The sequence below is a fragment of the Trichosurus vulpecula genome, chromosome 3 (assembly GCF_011100635.1).
Source record: "Trichosurus vulpecula isolate mTriVul1 chromosome 3, mTriVul1.pri, whole genome shotgun sequence".
NCBI lineage: Eukaryota > Metazoa > Chordata > Mammalia > Diprotodontia > Phalangeridae > Trichosurus > Trichosurus vulpecula.
Window position 1 is genome coordinate 326,282,959 of NC_050575.1, and position 9,668 is coordinate 326,292,626.

Here is a 9,668-nt window from a genome sequence, read left to right on the forward strand (position 1 = left end):
TGCAGCGCCAAGTAATTTTATCATTATGTGATTAATATGACCTGTATAGTTGTCAGAACAGGATAACAAAGTAAAAACAAAATCACTTTGGAGACAGAATTACACAGTTCTCAGGTCTGTGTTGATCAGATTAACCAGATTATGACTTTCTCTTCTCTATTCTGTACTGCAGAGGCATAATCATAGACTGCTTCCACTTCATCACTGGTGAACTCTAGTGTTAGTAAGCAGTTACAGCATTCTATGAGTTCCCATTACTTAAATGTTTCTAAGTCTAAAGTCTTGGGAATATTTAATAAATAAGGGGAGGAGCAGGGAACAAATGGATATTTTAAAATATGGAAAATAAATGTGCAAAATTAAAGTTTAAAAGAAAATTTTACCTGTTAGAGAGCCTGAATTATTCATACTTTATCTGATCTTCTCTCTCCACTTAATTTTATGAAATCTCTTTTTTTAAGCTCTACCACAGCAAATGAACATTTCATTTTCAAGTTCAGGCACTGTTTATATAGAAATTTTTATTTTGATTTGCTATTTTTTGCTACCTCTCAGAAAAAACACCTGTTCATTATCAGCAAAAATATAGTTTCTTAAACTTTGAACATTATTATTAGCATATAGCTATGAACAATGGGAAGGGATGAAAAGGAAATCTGTGAGCCAGTTGCTAAAGTCATTGAAGAAGAGGAGAATATCCTGGAAGGAAGTAGATTACAATGATAGGGATGGGGAGAAATTGGTAAAAGTCAAATGCCATAGTCTTAGGATGTAGTGCAGTGCCTGGTGCAGAGTAGATGTTTAATAAATGCTTTTTAACTGGTTTAAGAGGAGAAGTTGACTGATGATGTCAAAGACAAGGTAAGGAGGTAGAAATGGCAGAAACAGCAAAGAACAAGAAATTTACAGGCTCTTCCCTGGAATGGGAAAAAGAATGGTCATTGGCAAGGGTGACTAGAGATACAGTGGTATCAGGAAAGTGAGGTCAGTGGTGGAGGAAACAGAAGTGATTTTGTTATTAGCATATCCTACATTACCACCTGAGTGGAAAGTGGAAAACAGAAGAGAAGTTGGGAAATAGATCACAATTCTGGCATGATAGAGTCATGATTGATCAGCAGTGGAGGAATTTGGTAATTCACTTACACAGACATCTGTTGGAGTTCTCTCTTTGCCAAAAGCAGAACAGTTAATATCTTCTTGACTTTGTGATAATTTCAGCCTTCAAAAGGTGGAGAAATGAAAAAGGGGAAATTCTTATTCTCAATAATAAGGAAGAATTGGTTGCTGTGATGGAAATGATAGGAAGCCCAGGAGGAAGTGGCCCTCCCTCCTAGAGTTTGTGATGGAGAAGGAGAGGAAATCAGATTATATTCTGACACACTCCCTAGTGTTTATGAAAGCATATATCAAAGAGTGCAAAGGAAAGAGAGGTCGGATCCCATGGATCAAAATGCTTCAGAGAAAGTCAGCCCGGGAAGGATGGGAGATGGTCAGGAATGTTTGAAGGCCCAGAGGCAAAAAATTCCAGTGAGAAAAGGGAAAAGGGGGATTGGTTTGAAGTGACCAGTAAGTGAAGCAAATGCACTAAGAACTCATCTACCAACTTAGATTTGAAAAGAAATGTACAAAAAATGGAAGCAGGGTCGTGTAAAAAGTTGACTTATGGCACATGGCACAACCCTGTAAAAATACCATCAGTAATGCTAAAGCTCAGAAGGATATGCGTTTGAGAATGGGGGAAACTAAGGACAATAGAAAGGGGTTTTTTTCAGTCATACTGAAAGAAAAAGGAGAATCAAAGAAGAAATCAGATCTTTGCTGTGGATGGATGGGGCAGCGGAGCCTGGTAACAGAGGAGATAGCTGTTCAGTACTGGTCCTATATCTGTTTTCCCTACAAGCTTTACGGTGGAAATGACAGAAAAAAAGAGTAATAGGGAGTTGGTACCCAAGATAAGTAAGGAGCTATTAAGAGCGTACCTAGCTTGGTGAATTCAAGTCACCTGACTGAGGTCTTGGAAAAAGTGGCTTATGTGATTGCTGAGTCATTGTCAGTGGGTATTGGAAAGATCATGGAATACGGGAGAGGTGCCACAAGAATGGAGAAAGGCAAATCAAGTCCTGATTTTCAAAAAAGGAAAGAGAACAGAGTCTGTAAACAATGAATTTGACTTCAGTTCCTGGGAATATTCTAGAACAGTTCCCTAATAAGATGATTAATGAACATCTGTAAAGAGGAGTGATTACCAAGAGCCTGGCTGGCTTCATCAAGAATAGGTCATGCTAGACTGACCTCATTTCCTTTTTTGACAGGATTAATAAACAAGTAGATGAGGTACATGCTATACACATAATTTAAGGAGAGTTTTAGCAAAGCTTTAGAAAAAATATCTCATATTCTTCTTGTGGAAAAGATAGATATGGCCATTAGATAGTAATATAATGATATGAATTCAGAATGATTTGATGTCAGCCTGGCTAGAGGTTTCCAATAGAGTGTCCAAGAGATTGTATCTTGGCACTACATAACATTGTTATCAGGGACCTGTGTAAAGGCATTTATTATATGATCATCACATTTGCAAATGAATGAAAGCTGGCTAAAAGAGATAGCTAACAGATTGGATGACAGAGTCAGGATCCAAAAGGATCTTGACAGTCTGAAACAGCAATTCTCAAACTTTTTTGTCTCAGGACCCCTTTATTTTCTTGAAAATTATTGAGGACTCACCAAAGAGCATTTATGCAAGTTATATCTAGCCATGTTTCCCATATTAAAAATAGAATTCCTATTATTATGATGAAGACAGTTTTGATCTCAGGAGTCCCTGTACCACACTTTAAGAAACTGTTGAGCTAAAGCCTTGGACTAACCTAATCAGATGTAATTGAGTAAGGATAAATGTAAAGAAAATCAACTTCACAAGTACAGGATGGGAGAGGCATGGCTAGGTGGTAGTTCTGAAAGAGACCTGAGTGGACTTCTCAGTGTAGGAGTCAGCAGTGGGATCTGACAGCCAGAATAGCTAATGAGACCTTGTGCTGCACAAAGAGGGCATAGTTTCCAAGAAAAGGGATGTGGTCGTCTCCCAGCATTCTGCCTTTGCCAGACCTCATCTGAGGATCGTGTTCAGTTTTGGGCACCGTAGATTGAGGACAGCAATAACTTGGAGGACAACCAGGAGGGCACAGAGCCTTGAGGCCATGCCACCTGTTTAACCTGGAGAAGACAAAACTCAAGAGAAACATGGTAACTGTCCTTAACTACTGATAGAAGGACCTTCATGTGGAGGAGGATTAAACCAGAGTGACGGCTGAAAGCTGTGGAGGACAGTTTGGCATTGATGTTGGTAAAACTTCTTCCCCATTGGAAGGGGCACATCTAGAGGGGGCAGGCTCCCCCTCCCTGGAGTACTTCAGGCAAAGGCTGCACAGCCACTTGTGGGATGTCTGAGAGTGAGGGGTTCCTTTTGTTTATGGGTTGGACAAGAGGGCCTCTGAGGCCCTTTCTGGTGCTCAGGTTCTGTGAGGCAGAGCAGCTTGAGAGAGGTTTGAGGGGCATGCCAGCCATAAGTGAAGGATGTGGGAAGTTGGAGGTGCCCAGGGGATGTTGATCAGGATGGAGAACCTCAAAATCATGTCATATAAGGATCACTTGAAGGAATTGAAGGTGGTTTAACCTGGCGAAGGGAAGATTTAAGGGAAATGTGGAAGATGTGTTACATTTGTTCAGCTTGGCCAAAGGGGAAGAACTCAGAGCAACAGTTGCAGGAGGAAACGTTGCACAAGATTAAGATTTATTAATGAAAAAAATGGTGTATGGGCTAAAGTTAGTTACTTATTGGGGGGGCGGGGTGGGAATGGCATGCAGGCTAAGAGGAGGATCCCCTCTGATGTTTCTCTTTTCTGAAGAGATGTTGAACTTTTTAGTTTATGGCCATTCACCATTCTAAGAGGCCCTTGAACATGAGAACTCTAACAGTGGCCATTATTCAAACTACCTGGAGCTCCTAGACGTTAGTCATTATAGAATGGCTTCAGATTCCCTTCCCGGGGGGTTATTTGTCACTGTGTGTTTATAGCTTTACTCCATTCCCAGGCTAGTTTGGGAAGTTGACTCCAGGTGGTTATATTGCTGTGCCCCTCCCCTCCTCTTACAGCAGCCCAGTCTGCTTTGAGGTAGTTCTGATTATTTAGGAAGCCTTTGTTTACATCAAGGAATTGACTTGGACTGGCTCTTCCTGAAATATGGGGAAGGTTTGTTAATTTGACCAGGCCAATTCTAGGGTATTCAGGGTTTCACACACACTCATGGGAACCTCTACCAAATTCAAATGTCCAGTGATCTCCAAGTGTTTCAAAGCCTCTGTAAGAAAGCCACTGCACTAATGTGGTACACATTGGAAAGTAGCTCAAAGCTAGACTAGGCTTAGATCCTTCTTAGCTGCGTGACCCTGGGACAGCCACTTGGTTTCTCAGTGCTTCAGTTTCTTAGCTATAAAATGAGGAAGCCAGATTCCCAAAGGGAGAGTTACAAGCCCTTTGAACTCTAAATCTATAACTGTGACTCCCGGTTGGCCCAGAGATTCCCCAAACCTATGGCCCCAGAATCATTGGAGGCTTCAAAATTTATCCAAGGTTCCCCAGCGCTAATTCTGTAGTCACCACAGCTGACACCACAGAGCATTAGAAACTTCTTATGGGACATGACAATGGCATGTTACCTGTTTTAATAAGCATTGTGTATATGTACAAACCATCAACTAAGGGAGGGGCATAGGCTTAAAGACTGAGTTCTTTACAAGTTATGAAATAACAGTTTTTCCAAAGATAACTGCAGTAATTTTTAGCTTGTTTGCTAGCCTTAGGCTATGGTCATATACACGGTAGTAACTGCAATGACAGTAAAAAAAAGCTCCCCAATTGGTAGGTACCAATGGAATTCATTTCCAGAGGGCTGCTAACCACATTTGTGATAAGTAATAGTGCTTTATTAAGGAAGTTTGCTTTCTTAAGATAGACATTTCTGGTTAACTAATTAACAAAGGTTTTTTTTTTTCTTTTAGAAAAATGCAAGAATATCAGCAGAAAAGTGTTATTCTAACACCTTAAAAGGACTAGGACTTTGCGATGAGTTTGTTTCAAAGAAAGGCCAAAATGCAGAGTACTTGACAGACCAAAAGATTGAAAACTACTCTGAAGATGAAGTAAGGTAATACACACATAAGTTCTTAGTGGTTTACACTTAAAAAGGGTCATATTTATTCAAATCTTAAACTTGTTTTGTTTTTCATATAATATTTTAGGGTTTACAAAGCACTCTACCTACATTATATCATTTATTCCTCACAAATACCTTGTGAGGTAGTTGTGTCATTATCCCCATTTTTGAGGAAACGAAGTTGAAGAAACTGGAAGTAAATGATCTGCTTAGAGTCCCATAGCTCTTAAGTGTCTAATGTGGAATTGGACCAAGGTCTTCCTGACTCCAAATGTGGTTCGCTGTATCTGCTATGGCACAAAGCAAAAGAACTTGTTTCTGACTAGAAAATGTAATGATAGCATAAATATGGCACTTTTATTTGCATTTTTTAAAAACATGGTGCTTTTTAAAAGTAAAGTTTTAATAATGAATAACAAAATCATTGACAGAATTTTTCCAAGATAAAAATGTAATTTTTCCAGCAGTCAGTATGTCTACAAAATTTTCTGGTAAGGCATCAACATTATGAATTTGAGGAAGACATAGAATTACCTGACAGGAGAATATGCATGAGGATTTGTTTACCTTATAATTTTTCCTTTGGATGATTAGCATATGAGAGTCTTTTTATTTTATTTTATTTATTTTTCCCCCTTTCTTAGCCTTGATAAAGACAAACTAGGAGAACACTGGGGAGAAAAGGATCAGGATGACTTGGTCAGCCAAGATGGTCTCAATCAGGATGATAAAAATCATGAAGATAGTTCAGAAGAAAACTCCATGTTGTTGGAGAGGGAAATGGGAACAAGAAAAGCTTTTTAAAAGTACCATATTTCTATTGATTACAGTCACTGACTGACTTGTGTTAAGTACATCCTTGGAGGCACATTTTTTGGATACAGTCTAGAAAACGTTGGATTTCTGTATAAATTTTTATCTTTTTTTTTTAATCCAAAATCATTGCACATAGATGCTTTGTAAATAAATCATGCACATGAATCTATCAAAGAAATGTAAAGAATTTTTTAAAAAATTAAGTGTTAATATGTAATTATGTCTTCAGTATTTTTTTTCTTTGCACATACCATTGATTATATATGAATAAGTATTTTTAGTTCAAATAAAACAATTCTTAAAAGCATGATGTGGTAAGACGTTTTAATTTCTAAATATTTCTTATAGTGGAAAAACTAATGAAAGCTCTAGTAATATCAGTGAGATCTCCCAACTAGTAGCTCACAGATGTATTTTAATTAAGAAAATTGTTTTTCTAACAAAGGGAAATGTTGAAATTGAAATTCCATTGCAACACATTGAAATTCCTTTCCACACTGTATTAAACTACCAACCACCATGTTTTTTCAATTAATCCCAAGTATTATTAAGCATCAACTATTTTTGACAAATATATTTTCATTATGTTTATATTTTTAATAATATAAGCAAGGACTATGAAACAGAAGTAAATAGAAATGTTAGCCCTAATTATCAAGAACTGAACTTTATTGTAATATCAAGACATTGTGAAAAACGGAACCCATTTGATGTTTTTTTTCTTTTACTTTTCACAGTTATGGCTAAAGAATGAATTATTTTTTTCAAGTTGCTGTTACTCATTTTATTTTTCAATTAATAACCATTTATTTTCTTTCCTACTCCTAATTTAAAAGAAAAAACAAACCATTGAAGCAAATACACCTAGTCAAGCAAAATAAATTCCCATGTTGGCCATGTCCAAAAATTATATGTCTTGTTCTGCATATAAGGTCTTAAAACTTCTCAGGATTTGGGTAGCATAGTTCATCAGTCTTTCAAAGTTGTTAGTTTTTTCAGGGCTGTTGTTATTGTACAAATTGTTCTCTTGGTTCTCCTCACTTCACTCTGCACTAATTCATACAAATCTTCCCAGGCAGGTTTGTTTGTTTGTTTCTTTTTTTCTTTCTGTCTATCCATCCATCTATCTATCTATCTATCTGTTGTTTTCAACATTCACTTCCATAAGATTTTGAGTTCCAAATTTCCATCCCTTGTAACTCTCCACATCCTTGAGTCCCCCTGATGTGCCAAAGGTGGTCCTCACCCTCTTTTGGCATCATGATTATATCAGTGGTGCATTCTTACTCTCCACTTGTTGTGCCTAACAGACAGAAAAAATGACATTCTTTACTCGATTTCTTATATGTTGCAGCTTGTTCACACCAGCTCCACTTCTTTCCATTGCCCTCTGTGTAATCCTCATCTTTAGTTGTTTGGGGGCGGTGATATTCCAGGTCTAGCTGCCATACAGCAACACCGGTAAAATGTTGGTTTTGAAAAAAGATAGACTTTTGTTGTTATAAGAAGCTTTGGGTTAGTAAAAGTGCTTTGCAATTTCCCAAAAACAATCCAGCCAACTCTTTTTCTCTTTTTCAACTCTAGACTCAGCCCATTGTCCTATGTTGTCTGTCCCATATATGGATACAGTTGGGAGAAACTCTATAGGTTGTTCGTTGAAATGTGGTCACTAGGCATTCTTCATCCATTTGGTCTTTCCTGTGTATATGGACAAACCAAATACTTTTGAATGTTCTCTTCCAAAAGGTTCTGTGATCTGTCGTGATATGTTAAGAATAGTGTCAGGAATGTTAGAACTCAATGAAATTAATCTGGCAAGGACTGAGTGAGAAAAAGGTTATGTTTGTTTTGGTTTTTTAACTATGTTGAGAAAAAGAATAACACAGGATATAAGATTGCTGTTAAGAGTATCTGGGACAATAGGATATGAGAAGCTTCTGTTTTCTCTGCCAAAGTGAATAATATTTGGACTATAAAGGAGTCAAACTGTAATTTCATTGATTCAGGAAGTTAGCACCTTCTCTGCAACTTAGGGGCTACTTAGAGCACTGAAAAGTTGAGTGACTTGCCCAAGGTCACACAACTAGTATGTGTCAGAGGTAGGACTTGAACCCAGATCTTTCAGTCTGGTGCTCACAGACCTTAGATGGCACAATCAAAAAGGCTAATAAGAAACTGAAATTCAAGATAGATGAGGCAGTAAAAAAAAAACCACCTACTATGGCATTAGTAAGACTCAAAACTGTATTACAAAGTAGCAATCATCAAAAGTATTTGCTGCTGAGGTGATGGATTAGATGAGAATAAAATGCATATTTGAGGGCATGACAAATTGTTTTCCCTTTTGCTTTCATTGCAAATATTAAAAAAAAATTTCAATTTTGAGTAAGAGAGGATGGCAGTGTGAGGAAGACTAGGAATAGGATTGCTTCTCTCCCCCACCCAAAAAAAGAGAAGTCACGGATTTTAATTACTCAAAAAGAAAATCAAGCTAGATGTAATAAACATTTTTTCATGTACAATCCTCCTTTTCTGTTTTATGGTGTATTTAAAGTGCTCATTTTACTTCATGTTTGTGACTTAAAATCATATCAAATATGGATGGTTAAAAAAAGTCTTCGGTGCTGGTTAAAAAAAACGAAAGTAGATTAGCATAACGGAAGTAAATGAAAACAGTAGCCCTTTGCTTGATGGGCCTAAGAACACATTGAAAAGAACTTTGGGGAAAACAAAAAAGCAATTTGTCAGAAAAGAGATTTAAACCAATAGCTTACACCATATGCTGCAAAAAATTCAAAATAGCTGAATATAAAAGGTCATTATTAAAAATAATAAGAGCAGGTCATATTACCAAAGGTCATGTTATTAAAAATAAAAGAAGAGTAGGTACCTTTCATGAGTACAGTGAGGGGTAGGAATTTTTAACTAAAGGAGGGCTGTAGAAATTATTTTTAAAATAGACCTTTTTCACTACATAAAATTTTTAATTTGCTTTAAACCTTCTAAAGGTTTTGTGTAAATTAATAAAGATAGAATAAGAGAAGCTTTAAAATAGGAAAAATGTTTTCATCAAATATCACAAAAGTCTGATATCCATAATATATAAGGTATTGATATAAATATACAACACTAAAAGCCATATCCCAATAGACAAATGGACAAAAGGATACGAAAAAAAAAAACAACCTGTGATAAAGCTGGGAATTGGTTCAAGTATTGTGGAAAGTAATTGGAATTATTCTAAGAAAGTGGCTAAAATGTCCATGCCCTTTGATCCAGGGATCCCACTGCAAGGCATATATCCCAGAGACTGTTTGACAGTGACAAAAAGAAAGGCCCTATATACACCAGAATATTTAGAGCAGCACTTTTTGTAGTCTCAGGGAATTGGAAACAAAAGTAGAGACCCATCAATCGAGGAATGGCATGATTAAACAAGAGGTAATACACGAATGCAATGAAATCTTACTACTGGCACAACAAGAAATAATGAGCTTCAGTGAGAAATACCAAGAGGCATGCAAAAACAGGAACTGATGCAGAGTGAAGTAAGCAGAACTGGAAAAGCAATATACACAATGACTATAACAATATAAGTGAAAAAAAAATGACAACAGAATAATAAAAGT

General features: G+C 36.9%; 1 protein-coding gene across 1 annotated transcript in view; it reads left to right on the forward strand.

Moving 5' to 3' along the window:
- FAM161A (FAM161 centrosomal protein A) overlaps positions 1-6,339 on the forward strand; it is a 28,791-nt gene extending 22,452 nt beyond the window's left edge. The window contains exons 6-7 of the mRNA XM_036751679.1: positions 5,069-5,214; positions 5,868-6,339. Coding sequence (XP_036607574.1) covers positions 5,069-5,214; positions 5,868-6,027 — 306 coding nt within the window. The 3' untranslated portion in view covers positions 6,028-6,339. The remainder of the gene's footprint in view (positions 1-5,068; positions 5,215-5,867) is intronic.
- Positions 6,340-9,668: the final 3,329 nt, after the last annotated feature.